The 15995-nt window shown below is 53.2% G+C and overlaps 2 protein-coding genes across 4 annotated transcripts; one reads left to right on the top strand and one right to left on the bottom strand.

Moving 5' to 3' along the window:
- Positions 1 to 1936: 1936 nt before the first annotated feature.
- Positions 1937 to 12267, bottom strand: HECTD3 (HECT domain E3 ubiquitin protein ligase 3). Of its 2 annotated transcripts, XM_066324988.1 has the most exons (21): positions 11813 to 12267; positions 11584 to 11744; positions 10783 to 10875; positions 10400 to 10535; positions 9842 to 9957; positions 9441 to 9554; positions 8973 to 9055; positions 8427 to 8592; positions 7887 to 7968; positions 6804 to 6986; positions 6224 to 6276; positions 5842 to 5906; positions 5296 to 5399; positions 4840 to 4959; positions 4408 to 4497; positions 3847 to 4053; positions 3337 to 3466; positions 2866 to 2940; positions 2582 to 2663; positions 2391 to 2462; positions 1937 to 2131 (listed from the first exon to the last, which is right to left on the bottom strand). In XM_066324988.1, the coding sequence occupies exons 1-21, from the start codon at positions 12137 to 12139 to the stop codon at positions 2047 to 2049; spliced, it is 2544 nt and encodes an 847-aa protein (XP_066181085.1). In that variant the 5' UTR covers positions 12140 to 12267; the 3' UTR covers positions 1937 to 2046. The 2 variants fall into 2 exon arrangements, 1 of the variants encoding a protein (XP_066181085.1); XR_010744217.1 differs by lacking the exons at positions 1937 to 2131; positions 2391 to 2462; positions 2582 to 2663 and having other exon boundaries at positions 3783 to 4053.
- Positions 12268 to 12401: 134 nt separating this feature from the next.
- Positions 12402 to 15950, top strand: UROD (uroporphyrinogen decarboxylase). 2 transcript variants are annotated; one of them, XM_066324989.1, is made up of 10 exons: positions 12402 to 12485; positions 13299 to 13411; positions 13490 to 13569; positions 13758 to 13820; positions 13919 to 14116; positions 14330 to 14491; positions 14784 to 14921; positions 15072 to 15172; positions 15425 to 15491; positions 15681 to 15950. In XM_066324989.1, exons 1-10 carry the CDS (start codon positions 12463 to 12465, stop codon positions 15843 to 15845), a joined length of 1110 nt encoding a protein of 369 aa, XP_066181086.1. In that variant the 5' UTR covers positions 12402 to 12462; the 3' UTR covers positions 15846 to 15950. The 2 variants fall into 2 exon arrangements, with proteins under 2 accessions (XP_066181086.1, XP_066181087.1); XM_066324990.1 differs by lacking the exon at positions 15425 to 15491 and having other exon boundaries at positions 15681 to 15803.
- Positions 15951 to 15995: the final 45 nt, after the last annotated feature.

Genomic DNA, 15995 nt, shown 5'->3' with positions numbered 1-15995 from the left:
CTACCTCTTAACCTGCCCATTCCCACAGGTGACATCAGCTCACTCTCCACCAAAGACTAGTGCCATCTTATCCATCCCAGCCCAGCAACAGAGACGAGTCTATTTTATTACTGCTTCTAATTCTGCTCAGTAAATAATGTAGCCTCCTGCTGATCTTCGGTAGAGGCAAGAGAGCAAGGTTGGAAAAAAGCAGTATCAATTCCATCCCAATGTCAGTCCCTTTTCAGATGGCTCATTTCAAATCCCAGCTCACTGCTGCAGGCTTCTTCCTCAACACTCCTGACTGATGGCAAGCCAGCAGATCAAAGTCCTTTCACCAGCTTACTCATGCCCATTTAAAACAGATGCCCTAGGAAGTGACTCAGCCACCAGCACGGAAAAGTATTGCACTGGCTCTGCTCCTGTTCCCATCCACACTGTTGGTTGAAATCAGCCACAAAGCCACAGAGATCAATTCTGAGACAACTCTAGGATTTACAGAAGACCTCCTCTAGCAGACAGGACTTCACACCCACCCAGATGAGCATGGAAGGCCCTGCTGCAGGCAAAGGCTGCCATAAACAGCTTCCCCATTCCCCCTGTGCTCTCTCCACTCACCACGATGCAGGAGATGGCAGCACATGCTCCTTCCTGGTCCTACACCCCTTCTGGCAACAACCCTCCTCGACAGATCTGGGAATACATGTTTCAAAAGAAACTCATGAAGGGAAGGACTTTGTTTACAACTGGTAGTGATTTCTGGATGACATACTCCTTTAACAGAGGAGAAAAAGCCATAAACATTAAGACAGGATAAATCTTAATTTACAGCATTAGCTCCAGTGCAGTCCCCATGACTGTGTGACTCACAGAAATGGAGGTCCACCAGATCACACAGGCTGGAGCTGGGGGTATAAATGTAGACTAACATCTAGCAGCTCCCAGTGATAGGCAATTACTAGCCCTGTCTAGAGCTGGGATGATCCATATATATTTCCAATTAGTTGTAAAGGTTTCATCGCTCACTCCTTACTCACAGAGCATGTGTCCATCTGCTCAAGGAGCTCCAACTCTTGCTAACCTTCTACACTGCTCTAGAGCAAACACTTTCCCTATTAACCTGAAACCTCCATGTACTTCCCTATGGACGAGAGGAGGTGAGGAGAGCCTGGCACTGCCATGCCTGCTACTGCTTTAACCTCTGCAGTCTGGAAGATGAACTTGGCCCTGACAGCAGATCTCCATGAGAACTACAATAGATAGCTGTAATACTGGCATTCAGGAGTAAAATGAGGCTCAAAGAGCCTGGGAGAACAGCTGCCAGGCCACCAGCATGCTGGATGCAGAACTAAAAGAACAAAAGGGAAGCAGACAGTTCCCACCCACTGTGAGGGGGCAGCTTCCGCAGCAGTTGCTGCTGTACAAGAGGTGTCAGGGACAGGAACTCAGATTTTGTGTGATGTAAAAACATGGGAGTCTCTTTGGAAGCACTCACAGTCCTACTGTGCAGGTCTGTTATGACACCTGGTGGCCAAGGGCAGCCCTGCAGCACCTGCCACCAGACTGCCCCATTCTTCTTAATCCTAGATAAATGATCTCATTTCCACTGACCTCATGTGAGAGCAGGAACAAGGCAACAGAGTGTGGTCAGGACACACTGAGCATCTTGGCCACCCCACAGTCTCAGCAGCAGCTCACAGTTCTCTATCCTGTGCTGTAAGCTGCTGTGCAGCTTTGCCTCCTTACCCCACTTCTGTTTGAGCAAAGCGCAGCCTGGAAGGAGCAAGCATTGTGGAGCTACAAGACTGGAGAAGAAACTCATTACAGAAGCCTACCAGACCTTTCTGATGCCTTAGGGTTCAGCCAGGGTTCCATCACTGCAATCACATTTACAATCCAAGCTAGCTCCCACCCTGCTAAAGACCCAACCATTCACAACCACTGCTGGGATCCATGCTTCACACCTATATATTTATTATATATACACATCCCGTGGGGACAAGAGAATGCTTCCCATTGCACGGTTTTCTTGAAAAATTGTCCATGCTGGTTGGTCAGGCTGCAACATCACTCTTCCCAAGGACTCATATCTGTGTCAATGGCCACGCAGTTATAGGCAGCATAGCGCAACTTCTCTTCACATACCTTGGCTCTAGGGATGGCAGGAAGGAAAAAAAAAACAAAATAGGAGGAGGAGCTGCCATTGCTGCATTTGCCAGTTGAGAGGACAAGATGCTTTTTGAAATGGAGGATATGCTTCACCAGGGGCTCAGAGAGAGAAACTCAGCAGCCACATGGGACAGGCAGGGGATGTAAGTGTGGCAAAGTGATGGGGCTCAATGGGTCAGCACCAAGGTTAAGAAGAGAGCCCACACACAGTCCCCCAGACACAGAGAAGCATCAAAACTTACGTGGCATAGTTGGGCAGAAAGAGAGTGCTGGAGCAGGTGGATGACTCTGGCAAAGCATCTGTCGTCTCTGAGCTGGGGAGAAGGTGACAAACTGGTTAGAATAAGCAGGCCAGTGAGGCAGGGAGCCCAGACAACCCACCCCTTTGGTGTGGGATCTGTCGGCCTTGCAGACTACAGAAGAATGGACTTACCCCATCTTGTCTGGATAGATGTAGATCCGTGCTGGAAGGCGACTTCTGCCAGTGACAAATCTGAGGAACCGGCTGCGATCCTCTATGAAAGAAAGGCAAAGACATCAGCAAACCCTAGAGGGATGTGAGAGGCAGTACAGCTGCTTCCAGGAATTCCCAGCACTAGCAAGCAGTCCCTTCAGCCTAGCTGCTTGCTTTCCTCGAGTGGTTTCCCTCCCAGCTCCCAGCCAGCAGGCAGGAGCTGTCATGGCACAAGATATACATGGACAGAGCAAACTGCTCACCATTGGTGAAGCTATTGAGTGCTTCCCAGAAGTACTGAACACGAGTATCCTGTGGCTCAAAGTCCTCAAACCAGGCTGTCAGAAAGGATACAGAAAAGAAGTTTAATAAAGATCTGAGCTCCTCCCTCTTTGGCAGTGGGCTGCCTGCAGGGTGTGACCACACAGACCCAAGGTGCAAGGAATATATATAGTCAGACCCCTCCCAGGAAGCACAGCCAGATCCACATCTCAGCTCCACAGAGACTGAGATACTGGCAGCCTAGGGACACCCCAGCCTCTACTATGTGGCCCAGGATGGAGTCTAAGGACAGTCTTGTCCCCATGGGCACCCAGCTAAAGGCAAGAAGTACACAGGACCATATTCTCACTGTAAGAAGGGCCAATACTGGCTTCCCACACTTCTTGTGCCAGCACAAACAGTAAACAGCCTTGTTTTCACAAAGAGAGTTTACAGCAAAGCCTTTCACTTACTGAGCCTCTTCAGGGCATCAACTGTGACTTCAGGGTCTCCACAGACCTTTTTTTCCAGCTCTTGCCATGTAAGGAGGTCAAGAACAGCTTGGGGCACCACCTTCAGCAGCCCAGCCTGCATGGCCATGATCTGAAAAGGAGACAAGGCAGGTAAGCAGCATGTCTTGCCTATCTCCCTAACTCATGGTTGAGCCTAGGGATTCTACTGGATTCAAGCCATGTGACTGCTCAGCACATGCTCCAAGGAACCCGAAGAAATGGGACACAATCCCAGAGAGATGCATCCCTGTTCATTCAGAAAGCCTGTGTCAGAGCTGTGAATAAACACCCATATCACCCACGCTACTAGAAGCCACTTAGCTTCTCATAGGCTCTAGGACCCCACTGAAAGGATTTGATACCATTGACCTAATGAGCACAGGGACACTAAACAAAGTGCATTTTACCAGAAACAGGCTGGGGGCAGGTCTCTGGGAGCCAATGACCATCCACAAGGTGGGACAGTGTCACCTGCTCCTTGCTCTCCTCCAGCCGAGCCTTTTGCACCAGGCGGATGAACTCCTTGCGGTCCTCGTAGCGCACAGGGGTGTTGCTGCCATTGGGGATCAGCTCCACCATACGCTGGTCACTCAGCACTGTCGTGTAGGTCAGCTCATTTCCAAATTTGAACTCAAAGGTGTCTTTATCCATGACTTCCATCACCTCCAGGAGCTTCACCTGCCCATGCACCAAGTAACTGCATGTTAGAGAGATGGCCAGAGGGCAATGATGTGCCTGAGTCCTCATGTTCTCCCTTCCCAGACAAGTGACAGTGATACAACATGGGACATGCTGCCCTAAAGCTCTTTAGCAGACCTTGGGCCATTGCTTGAAGCAGCAGTCAGCATGGCTGCATCTCTATAACAATATTTAGTGCTATTAGCTATAACTTTTATAGCTAAAAGTTGTCCTTTGTTGTGTTTATTTGACATATCACAAGAGGAAGCAACTACATGAGGACAGGCACACAAATCAGCACCTTGCTGAATGCCACAAGGAATAGGATAGGCACAGCCTCCCAGTCCCTCTCACCAGTACGGAGTCCACAGCAGGGAAGTCTCTGCTCCAGGTGACTTCTTCCCCTGTTAACTGTTTCCATACAAAGCCAGGAAGAGCCAGGACCTGAAAAAGAAAAGAGATTTTATTGAGTCTGTGTCAGAATGAGACCTCCCCAAAGATGGAGACAGGACTCAACAATGCAGACAACAAAGAGGCTTCCCTACTTCCCCCTCCACATGCAGAGCTCATTGTAGCTGAGTAGAGACCAAACACTATCTCCCAAGCTCTCAGCAGCATCCTCCAAAACTCAGGCTGCGAGTTCTCCGAACTGCTTGGCCCCAAACACCTCATCTCCCAGTGTGTGACCACAGAGCCTTTCCACACTCCTCTTAGACAAGCTGCAGGAGAGGGCTATCAACTCCCTTTGCAGCATATCTTCTCAGAGGCATGAGGTTGAAAACTTACCAGAAACTCCTTGCCCCTCAGAGCTGCTCCCATGATCTGACCAATCCACTCGTATTTTGGGAAGTCTTTACAGGAGGGGTTGGGGACATACATGTCCCTGGCTTCTCCAGTGCCATTACCCTGTAGGAGTGAGAGGCAAAACTCCAAGTCATAATTTCAGCACAGCATGAAACACCACAGACTACTCCTGCCATGCCTCTTGGCACGTCTCACAGCAGAAGTGGGCTAAACCCTCCATCCCAACCCCCCAGCCAATATTCCCAGTGACAGACCGGTATCCAGGCATTTGTGAGCCTCTTCTAAAATGAAATGCCACAAAGCAAACTACCCAACCCCTCACAAAGAAAAGCTTTGGACCCAGACAAGTAGGTATGTCCCTGGCATGCAAGGGGACAGGGACAGCACTGCATTGCCAGGCGTGGAAGGGTTTGCCCCAAACCTCCCAATGCACAGCACCTGGTTGGATGTGCGCACGAAGAAGGGCAGAGGCACAGGGGTGTCTGCTGAGCTGGGGCACAGCTCCTCTGACATGTCTGCTAGGCTGTCCCGAAAACCACCACCTGCAACCCCAAAAGAAGGGCATTTTTAGTGATGTAAACACCCCATGTGCTGATCCTCAGAGTTATGGAGCAAAGATGAGGATTTCTGGTCTAACCTGGACCTGGGTTGATCAGAAGGCTCCTCTTAGAGCCTTATGACACTGGAGAAACTAAGACAAGAGAAATAACACCCCTGCCTGGCCTATGGAGAACAGCCAGAAGGATCACTGGCACTGGTAAAGCTGCTGTTAGTGACTAATAGTGACTAATGGAAGTTTGGTCCCCCTCCCAGCAAACAGCACTCTATCTGCGACATAGCCAAGAGTGGCAGGACAAGGCAACCTGCCTTCCCTCTCTCCCCCATGGAAATTAACACTGGGACCAACCAAAAGCACCTACAGCAACAGTAACCTCATCAATCCCCGACTGCTCCAGAGGAGCTCTGGCCTCCTGCAGCCCCTACCTTGGTCGATGATGCCCTCTGCGATAAATTTGCACTCCCACCACTGGTCATAACACAACGGCCATCTGTGGAGAACCAGGCATCACCTGAGGTGCTGCTCAAAGCCAAGGAGGTGCTGGGACAGGCACAGCAGGGACATCAAGGGACTAGGGTGGAGCAGTCTGAGTTTAGGACAGGGTAAGATCTCCAGCTCCAGAGACAGCTGCACCCTTGGTAGGGAGGTGACGCCTTGGGGAATGGGCCGTGATCCCATGGCTGAGCTGGCTCCTTTCCTAGCAAACCCTCTCCAGAGGGCAGGACATGAACTTCCCAAACACCCTGCTGTGACAGGACACAAGTCCCAGCACTGAATGGTGCATTCCCTCCCCAAGATACTGCTTACCTATAATCTAGAGGCTTTTCAAACTTGTCTGAGGGTTTCAGGCCTTCATATACCTGCAACAAGCAGAGACCATCAAGGCTGGTTGGTATCCCCTCTCCAGAGGGAACTGGTGCCACATGAAAGCAGGTACATCAACACATCAAATCTCACAGCAGTTTGGGGTGTTTGTGCACACACAGAGCCCCAAATCTATTGGAGGTGGGGAGAGAATGCACACAGGAAGATCAGCATTGCTGTAAAATCACAGCACAGAACTGCATGCAGCTACTTGACTGTTGTCACACAAGAATTCTTTGCTGCCTTTTTAATGCAACAGGATTGTTACACTCTCCATTAACAAAATGCCACAGAGAGCAACCAGGATAGGATACAGATTTCAACTCAAAGATCCCAAATCCCTCCTAGATATTATTCCTGGATATGGGACCATCAGCACATGTAATTATAGAGCCTGTGAGTCATGTGAAGAGGCCTTGAAGGCTTGGTCTACCTCCAGCTCCAAGCTGTCCCTTCCACTCATCTTAATGCAGATAATTTTGATTTTGGGATGCCCCACTCTCCCTTGCAGGAGGGACAGTACCTGGGTGAAGACAGCGTTCTTGCAGCTGGGGTCCAGGGCAGGGTTGTCCCGGTGCTCCATGGCCAGGCGTCGGTTAATGTAGAGCCTTGGCATGAAGTTGGGCTTGCTGGTCTCGGAGTCCTTCAGACACTGGGTGATGAGAGCTGTGCGCTTCTTGGACAGCAGCAAGAACTGCTTGATGTGCTGCCAACAACGATGCACAAAACATGTCACCTACTCTCTGCTGAAGCCACTGCACCTCCAGGTTTCTCCCTTTCCCAGGGCCTTCCCACTCAGACACATTCTCATTGACAGTATTTTCTCTCCTTCTGCCTCTCAGATTCTGCATTCTTACGCAAGGGGGATAACGAACTCAGCCCTCAGTCCACCAGCTGTCATCTGACAGTCACAGTCCAGTGTTGCTTAGACTCTCCTTTACCCTCACTCACACCAGAACTCTAGTCTTACTATCCCTCTTAATTGTAATCAAAGCCAGCTCCTCTATACAAACAAGAATCCTCAAATGCTTTGGGTCCCATGTTGACCTGGGACAGGAATTACAGTGCTTTCTGACACGGAGCCTGGAAACACACAGAATGGGGCTTCCTGGTAACGTTCAGCATGTGTATTCTTGGAGAGGATATAAGGAAAACAGACACGTGGAGGAATGAACTCAGCACTACGCAAAGGATGAAATACAAAAACTTATTAAAGCCAGGAAAAATGTTACTGGTAAAAGGCTTGATGTTTGGACAAGCCAGCTCAAAGCTGCTGGCAGGAAGCGCAGGAACAGAGCGTCCTTGACTGAGATCTTGGAGGGTATCTGCAACCAGCTTGCATGCCCAGTGCTGCTATGATCCAAGCCCCTTTGAGGGTGAAATGTTCTGGTTTGGGTCTACTTGTTAGCCCACAGCTACATGCTTCTACATCAGCAGTTTAGCAGGAAAATAAACAATATCATCTTTCACAGTGTTAGTAACCTGAGTGCAGAAAGGCAACTGCTTTAAAGGCAACAAGAAGTCCTGGATGCTTCCTTTGCCACAGCATGAGCACCATCACCCTGCCAGACTGAGGCCTCAACAAGACACAGAGCAAATTGCTCACCTTGAGTTTGCTGAATGTGCCAACAGTGTGGTCCCAGGCTGGCACCAAGTGATGCAGGACACTGTCCAGGAGCTTGATGAACCTAAATCCCAAAGAAGAAGGTATTGCAACAAGGACTGATGGGGATCTGCACAAGTCTATTGCAGACCACATATGCCTGAACACAAGCAGAAAAATAACTGATCTAAACCGAACCCAGCATAGTTTTTTACATCATGGAGCCTTTGGTACTAAATTCCCACTCCCTGGGCACTGCATGGATTTTGCATCCTTTACAGGTGACTCTGCTTACACCTGCCCCCAACACTGCACAGGTACGCTTGTGCTTGTGACAAACAGCACACTGTAAACTTGAGCTACAGAACTCCTCTGAAAGCATGAGAGAGCCACCCTAGAGAGCCCACTTTGTTCCCAAATGACTCCTATAATCTTCAGTGTCTAAGATGTCTGTCTCAAAAGGAGTGTCATAGCTCCACATCTACCAGCCATGCACAGGCTGGAGATGGCATCCATCGCTGTCTGCTCCCCTCCACACAGTACCTTTGAATGAGCACGGCCCGTCGGTACAGCAGGTCAGGGTCAGTCCCTTCTAGGCGAGGGTAACGCACCAAATTGGGCAGCTGGAACATGTCAGCACTGAGTCCCAGGTCCCTCTGTCGGGAGGATTTGATTTTGATGCCTCGAATACGAACATCAATCCCATCATCTGCCAAGGAAGACCATGGATGATATGCCAAGATTGCAAGAAAGCAAGCCTTAAATTAAGCGTAGGAGGTCTATAAGCAAAAACAGTAGGGATGTACCAGCTCCACCAGCTCTGGGGCCGGGCACTGAGAGCCTCAAATACCTCTGTGAAGAAGAAGCAGGGCATTTACAGGAGAAAAAGAATTAAATAATTGAAGGCAGAGAAAGATAGGATGAAAGCTGAGAACTTGCAAAACTTCAGATCTCCCAGGAGTCTCCCATGGTTCTTTTGAATCTCATCTAAAACAGCTCACAGGGAGAAGTACAAGTCAAAGAACAAACTCTTGATCTACAGTATTTTACAGGTGCCATTATGGATGTGGCCACAACAGCCAGCCCTACCTCTGCACTCCACAATCCGTATCTCAATGACAGGCAGGTGTGTTGTCATGTCCTCAAGGATGCACACATCCCCAGTATAGCTCCTGCAAACACAGCACAGATGAGGACTGAAGGGCTGTTCCCTCACCCATCCCGCCAAAATCCACTCAGACACTTGGAAGACGGTTTGCATCTTTTGAAATGGAAGCCAAAGGCAAGAACTCAGTTCTTGCTTACAATACAGCTGAATGCCTGAACCTGCTGGTGACTCAGGTCCAGGTGCCATGATTCTGATGTGTTCCACAATCAGATGAGAGCCTGATGACCATACCATGCTACTGTACATACATGTACATGTATGTACAATACATATTACATACATATTGTACATGTCAGGCAGAGTGAACCTGCATGACTGCCTAAGGCCAGTGTTCAGCACCTTGGGCCCCTGCAAGAGCCATGACACCCTGTGCACCTCCACCCACTCACTCATCAATGCCGACGTCATTCAGTTTCTTCAGACTGTCCCCCTCGCCCCCATACACAGCGACACGCTTGGGCATGAAGTTCTCATCAGTAGTATCCACTGTCAGCAGCAGCTTCCTGCAAAGGGAAGCAAGACATTAAGGAAAAGGCAACTGTATATGAACACCTATTCCTACTCCCTCTCATCACCTGGTCACATTGTTACCAAACTGGGATTCCCAAGTACCTGCGACAATGCTAAAACTCGTTCAAGACCAGAGCCAGAGAAAGGGCTGAGGGGCAGGGAGCACAGCGTGAATCTGGGCCATGACACTCAGGCAGAAAGGGAGTGGCAAAGCTTGCCCCAGTCGGTAGTCACAATGTAGAGCAGAGATGACTCTGTAGAGCAGATGGAGATGACTCACTTGACAATGGTGCCTTTCTTCATGTTGAGCCGAACCCAATGCTGGCCCTGGGACCCATCACTCTCCCAGTATGTGTCAGCATGGCTGTCGGTCAGGCATGACACATTGAAGTCCTCCTGGAAGAGGGCAAGTGAATGAAAGGAAGATCAGATGGGTGTAGGATTAACTTCTCTTTAGTGGTTACTTTCATCATGAATCTTAATGTCAGAGGGCATCACATTGGCCTGTTCCCTTTCCTGGGCTGTGGGTAGACACTGGGAGTGCAGAGCACACAGGACACTGTGGGGGTTGACCCTCTGAGGTGCTCTGGGGTCACACAAACAGCACAGAGTATCAAACCCTCCCTAAAATCAGCTTTGCAGCTAGTGTTAGCACTGGCTTCTTAAACCACTGTCCCTCCAGGGGCTACATTACACAACATGCTGCATGGTACACCTCAGGCTTTTCTCCCACATCCTCAAACATCCAGTCCAGGCCAGAGGAGCACAGAAAGCACAATCCATGCTCCCCAGCTCCATGGCACAGCGAGACTGATGTAGCTTTGTCTCTTTAACCCACCGTGTAGGATGAGACATCGATGCTGTCGACATACTGCTTAACGCTGCCCAAGTTCTCATCCTCCTTCCCAATGTGGTCATACAGAAAATGCACCAGGTCTTCATCACATTCATAAGTCCATGTTGGGGGCACAAACCTAGTAGGGGAAAGGGATTACTGGGTTTGGAGAGCCAGAGGTAGCCAGGCTAATGAGTCAAAAAGGGAAGGTCCATATCCTGCTTATCTTGCTCGGTTTCCTGCTTTTTGCAGGCATAGCTGGAACAAGACTGTGCTGTGCAGAAGTGCCTGTCTTCCCCTCTACCCCTCAGGAGACAGCTGTCTGAGCAGTCACAAGAGACAGGAGCTTGTCCCCACCAAAGCAGAAGCCAGGAAAGAGTTCATACCTAAGCTTCTCTACTGCAGCCTCATCCGGCTCCATGGGCCTGGGCTTTGCTCCAAGGCGCAGGGAATATGTCAGATCCACCACCTGCTCCCATCTGAAACAACACAGAGAAGTAGAGTGAGAAATCCCAGGAGGAACAAGAAGTTAGTGATCCAATGTTGTCTCAAGTTTGCCTGCTTTTCACTGTTTGCATTTTGTTCTCATGCAGCTTCAAGTAAACTATGTATGTTTTTAGAAAATAATCTCATGTCTACATTCTTCTCCTCTGGGAGGAGAAAGATGATTGATGGTGATGTTCACCAACGAGGTCAAAGAGGTGGCTACCTGTGTAGCCAATCTTGGCCTGTCTGTAAAATTGTATATATATAGAGTCAGAAAAATAAAGTAGAAGCTTTCCTGCTCTGCTTGACCTCCTGCTGGCCTGCTTCATCCTTTCATGCTCCTAACAGCAGCCGCACGTGTGACCCTCCGTCACAATCCAAGAGTAGCTGTAAGGTGAAGATTTGGGTTTAAAGCCCCACTGTGCTCCATCCTCCATCACCTCCAATATGATCTGCTGCTCTTTACTTTCCAACCATGTCTACTCCTTCCACACCCCGCTGGGCATGTGAAAAGCACAGTGCCTGAGCCAAACCCAGGTCACTCCACATCCGTCATCTCTCTAGCCTCACGTCCATGAAACCTATCAAGCAGGCCGGGGGTTCCCCAGCCCAAGGCAGGAGGGGCCATGGGGCAGCGTCCCGAGCCCGCACAGAGGTGAGCGCCCCCGGTGACCCAGCAGGACACCGCGGCGGCCCCACACCTGATGACGGGTTTGTAATCCACCCCGAACAGCTGCTGCTGCCGCTGGATCCGCTCCGTGGATTCCACGGGCACCAGCCGGTCCCCGCCGTCGGCATGCTTGCACGCCAGCACCCATCCCTCCTCGAGATCGCAGCCGCTCAGGTACTCCTCCAGCTGCTCCTGTGGGGACAGTCGGCGATCAGGCGAGGCCGGGCCGGGCCCTTCGCGAGCCGCCGCACCCGCGTTACCTTACTGAGCTTGACCCACAGCCCGGCGCCGTTGCAGTACTCCTCGCCGGTGGCGCGCAGGCAGCCGCCCTTCCGCACCTCGATGGTGGCCCGCGCCGCCCGCTTGCCGCCCCGCGCCGGCCCCGGGCTGTCCCACACGCTGAGCAGGCTGCGGGCGGCGGCGGCCGCGGCGGCCGAGGGGTCCTTGCAGATCTTGTACTGCACCTCCCGCGGCACGTAGCAGAGCGCGGCGGGCAGCGCCTGGGCGCGGCGGAAACACTCGCTGCACTGCAGCAGGAACCGCAGCCGGCCCAGCACCTGGTGCGGCGCCTCCCCGCCCGCCATCATCGCGCTCCGGACGCCGGCTCCGCGACGCTCCGGTTTACGGCGAACCCCACCCGCCGACAGGCAAGATGGCGGCGCCCGAAGGGGCGTACGTCGAGCAAGATGGCGGCGCCCGTTCCATGTACAGAGGAGCGAGGCTAAATGGCAGCGTACGGAGGGGCGGGCAGCCGGGCACGGGGGCGGGACAAGATGGCGGCGGGAGGAGAGGCGGGACTACGTCGAGATGGCGGCGCCGGCGGGGCGGGATGAAGGCGGAATGGGGGCGGGACGGGGTGGGCCGCCCCTCGTCGGGAGGCAACGGAGAGGCCGGGGAGCGTCGCAGGAGAATGGAGGGTGGCGAGCGGTTCCTGTGAGTAAGCGGGACGGAGCAGGCCTGCGTCCTTTCCTAGTGTGGTAACGGGGCCGTGTTCCGGCGCCTGCACGGGGCATACTGGCGTGGCTCTGGGAACTGCGATCTGGCACTGTGGGAGCACTGGGGATAGTGCTTTCGTGCTGAGATCTTGTGCCGGGGACCCTGGTGTGGCTCTGGGGACACCGCCGAGGCACTGGAGTGGCCCTGAGACTGTGGTGCTGTCACAGGAGTCCAGTACTGGGTCACTGGAGGGGCTGTGGGCGGGGAGGGAGGGGGGCGATCCTGCACTGAGAGGGATCAGCAGGGCCAATGGTACGGTAGTTAAGTCACTGGTCCCAAGTGGAAGTTTTAGGGACTTTGTTCCCGTAGACCCCGCAGTTGCCGGGGTCCCTCTCCCCGGCGCAGGCCGGACTCCAGCAGCCCCACAGCGGTGGGGTTGGGGACGGGGAGGCCGGGGACGCGTGGCCTGGCACAGACCGGGGGGAGTGCAGGACTGCCCGCCCCGCGCCCCGCTCGTCCCGAATCTCTCCAGGCGGGAGCAACTGGTGGCCCCGATAACTTAATCTCGCGGGTCCTGGGCAGCGCATCGCCTCTCCCCCAGGGGGCCCCGCCGTCTTCAGCAGGAAGAAGTCCTGGGCTGTGGTGGAGAGAATTTATCACATTTTGTCACAGCTGGGCCGAAGCCCCTTCTGCGGTCAGGGAGTGGGGACGAGCCGCTTACTCTGGCACCCTCTGCCTCAGTCGTGGGGGCCTGGCAGGGCACCCAGACTCCTCGTGGGTGACAGCCTGTACCTGCTCTTTGCTCCGCAGCCCCAAAGGCTTCCCCAAGCTGAAGAACGACACGTTCCTGCGCGCAGCCCGCGGGGAGGAGACGGAGCACACGCCGGTGTGGTGCATGCGGCAGGCGGGGCGGTACCTGCCAGGTGAGAGGTGGAGGCATGCGGGGGGTAGCGAGGGGGCCTCAGCAAGCACTGGGTAACATTTGTGGTGGTCCCTTGTAGAATTTCGGGAGACACGGGCGTCACAGGATTTCTTTGCCACTTGCCGGAGCCCCAAATTATGCTGTGAGCTGACACTGCAGGTGAGCATCACTCAGGGGTCTGTGTGCCATCTCTCCCTGCCCACATGAGGATAAGGAGAAGCCTTGGTTCTGGCCATCCTGGGTAGCCTCAGTAAACTGTGCAGCCCTCCATTGCCTCGTGCTTGACTAGGTCCTCCATGGGAAGGGAGTCACAACCCCTCACTAACATTGTCTCTTCTTCTGTGCAGCCACTAAGACGATTCTCTCTGGATGCTGCCATCATCTTCTCTGACATCTTGGTGGTGCCCCAGGTGAGAGCCATGCCCAGTGCCATGGGGAACAGCAGCTGGTACCAAGGCAAAGTTCAGGGCTGCTCCATTCCTTTCTCTCCATTCTCCCCTATCCCCAGGCACTGGGCATGGAGGTTGTCATGGTCCCTGGCAAAGGACCCACATTCACAGAGCCCCTGAAGGAGGTGGAGGATCTGCTGAAACTGCGACAGAAGATGGATGTCACTGCAGAGTTAGGTTATGTCTTCCAGGCCATCACACTGACACGACACAGCCTGGAGGGCAAGGTGCCCCTCATTGGCTTTTCGGGGGCACCGGTAAGTGATGTGGCTCCTCTGTGTGGGTTTCCCTGATGGGTTCCTCTTGGGGTGAGACCAGCTATGGCACCCCCAGTTGTGTAAGGCATTCAGTACAGGAGCAGCTGTGCCCCAGGCTCTGTGGTGCTCACAGATCCTGCCTTCCACACTGTGGCTGGGACTTTGTGTCTTCTTTCATCTCCATCACTCTCCTCACTTCACTCCTCCCCACAGTGGACGCTCATGTCCTACATGATTGAAGGTGGTGGCTCCACTACAATGGCCAAGGCCAAGAGCTGGCTCTACCGTTACCCTGAGGCAAGCCACCGACTGCTACGGCTGCTGGCCGACGTCATCATTGACTACCTGGTGGGGCAGGTGGCTGCTGGAGCGCAGGTGTGTCCTGGGGCAATGGGGACAGGGCCAAGAAGGATGGCAGGGACTGAAGACAAGGAGCAGAGAGGGTCCAGCATCCCTGGAGGGACTGGAGGAGGAGGGATTGAGGTGCTGCTCTCCCAGTGCCATGGGAAAGTGGTTGAGTCACCATCCTTGGAGGTATTTGATAGACGAGTAGATGGGGCAGCTGGGGACATGCTTTACTGGCCAATTTGGCAGTGCTGGGTTAGTGGTCATGACTTAACAATCTTCAAGGTCTTTTCTAGCCTAAAGGATTCTGTGTCCCTGACAGGCGCTCCAGCTGTTTGAGTCCCATGCAGGACACCTGGGCCCAGAGCTGTTTCAGGACTTTGCCCTGCCTTACATCCGAGACATTGCCCAGTCTGTCAAGAGCAAGCTGAAGGAGGAGGCACTGCCCCTGGTGCCCATGGTGAGTCAGGGCTGCCTGGATTGAGCCTGATACCTGGGGGCTGCTGGAGCGCAGTGCATCCCCTGGTACCTGCTTCCTTCAGTCCAGCCCGTGGAGAGAGGTCTGACTCACAGACTCACAGCAGTTGCTGCCCATCTCCTCCCTCCCCAGATCATCTTTGCCAAGGATGCACACTACGCCCTGCGCGACCTGGCCCACGCTGGTTACGAGGTCGTTGGTCTCGACTGGACCATCCGGCCCCAGGAAGCTCGGTAAGTCTGACACAGGGCTCAGGTGTCTGGGCAGGATCCCAGGCCAGGTATTCTGACATCCTCCTCTGCCCTGAGTCACCCCAGGCCTGGACACTGATGCTCCAGAAGTGGGGATAGTTGGGCCACCATGCTACAGCTCCTAAAGGCTGTGCTGAGGGGTCCTGTGTGTCCTGTGGTGGGGGCTGCAGGCACCCGGCTGCCCTCAGCCTCTGTACCACATGCAGCAACTCACCTGCTTCCTCCCTGCTGCAGTGCACAGATAGGAAAACATGTCACCTTGCAAGGGAACCTGGATCCGTGTGCTCTCTATGCACCCAAGGTGAGCCATGGCCATTGCCAGCAACTGGGGCTAGTTCTAGCTTGTGTTAAAGGTTTTCTGCCTCAGCTTCCCTACTTGCAGCACTGGCTCATGTCCCAGCAGTCCTCTAGGCTAGCTGGGCGGGACTGGTGGGGGTGAAATACCCTGGGCTGGATCGGTCTAACACATGGTTTCCCACCATACCTACAGGAGAAGATTGGCGAGCTGGTGAAGAAGATGCTGGAGAGTTTTGGGACCCAACGCTATATTGCTAACCTGGGCCATGGCCTCTACCCTGACATGAACCCTGAACATGTGGGTGCCTTTGTGGAAGCTGTGCATGCTCATTCCCGTCATATCAACAAGCACAGTTGAACCGGGGGCCTTGGGGATAGGGCTCTGGTTTGGGCACAGTCACCCATGTTGTCACAGGGCTCACTGTAGGCTGGGCTGCAGCATTAAACCAAGACCTTCTCTGCAGCAGCCGTGTGGCTCTGGCTGGGGATGGGAAACTGGAGGGCCCTG

This window comes from Sylvia atricapilla, chromosome 9 (genome assembly GCF_009819655.1).
Source record: "Sylvia atricapilla isolate bSylAtr1 chromosome 9, bSylAtr1.pri, whole genome shotgun sequence".
NCBI classification, from domain to species: domain Eukaryota; kingdom Metazoa; phylum Chordata; class Aves; order Passeriformes; family Sylviidae; genus Sylvia; species Sylvia atricapilla.
Note: the sequence above shows the minus strand (reverse complement) of the source record. Positions and strands in the feature narration are given on the sequence as shown.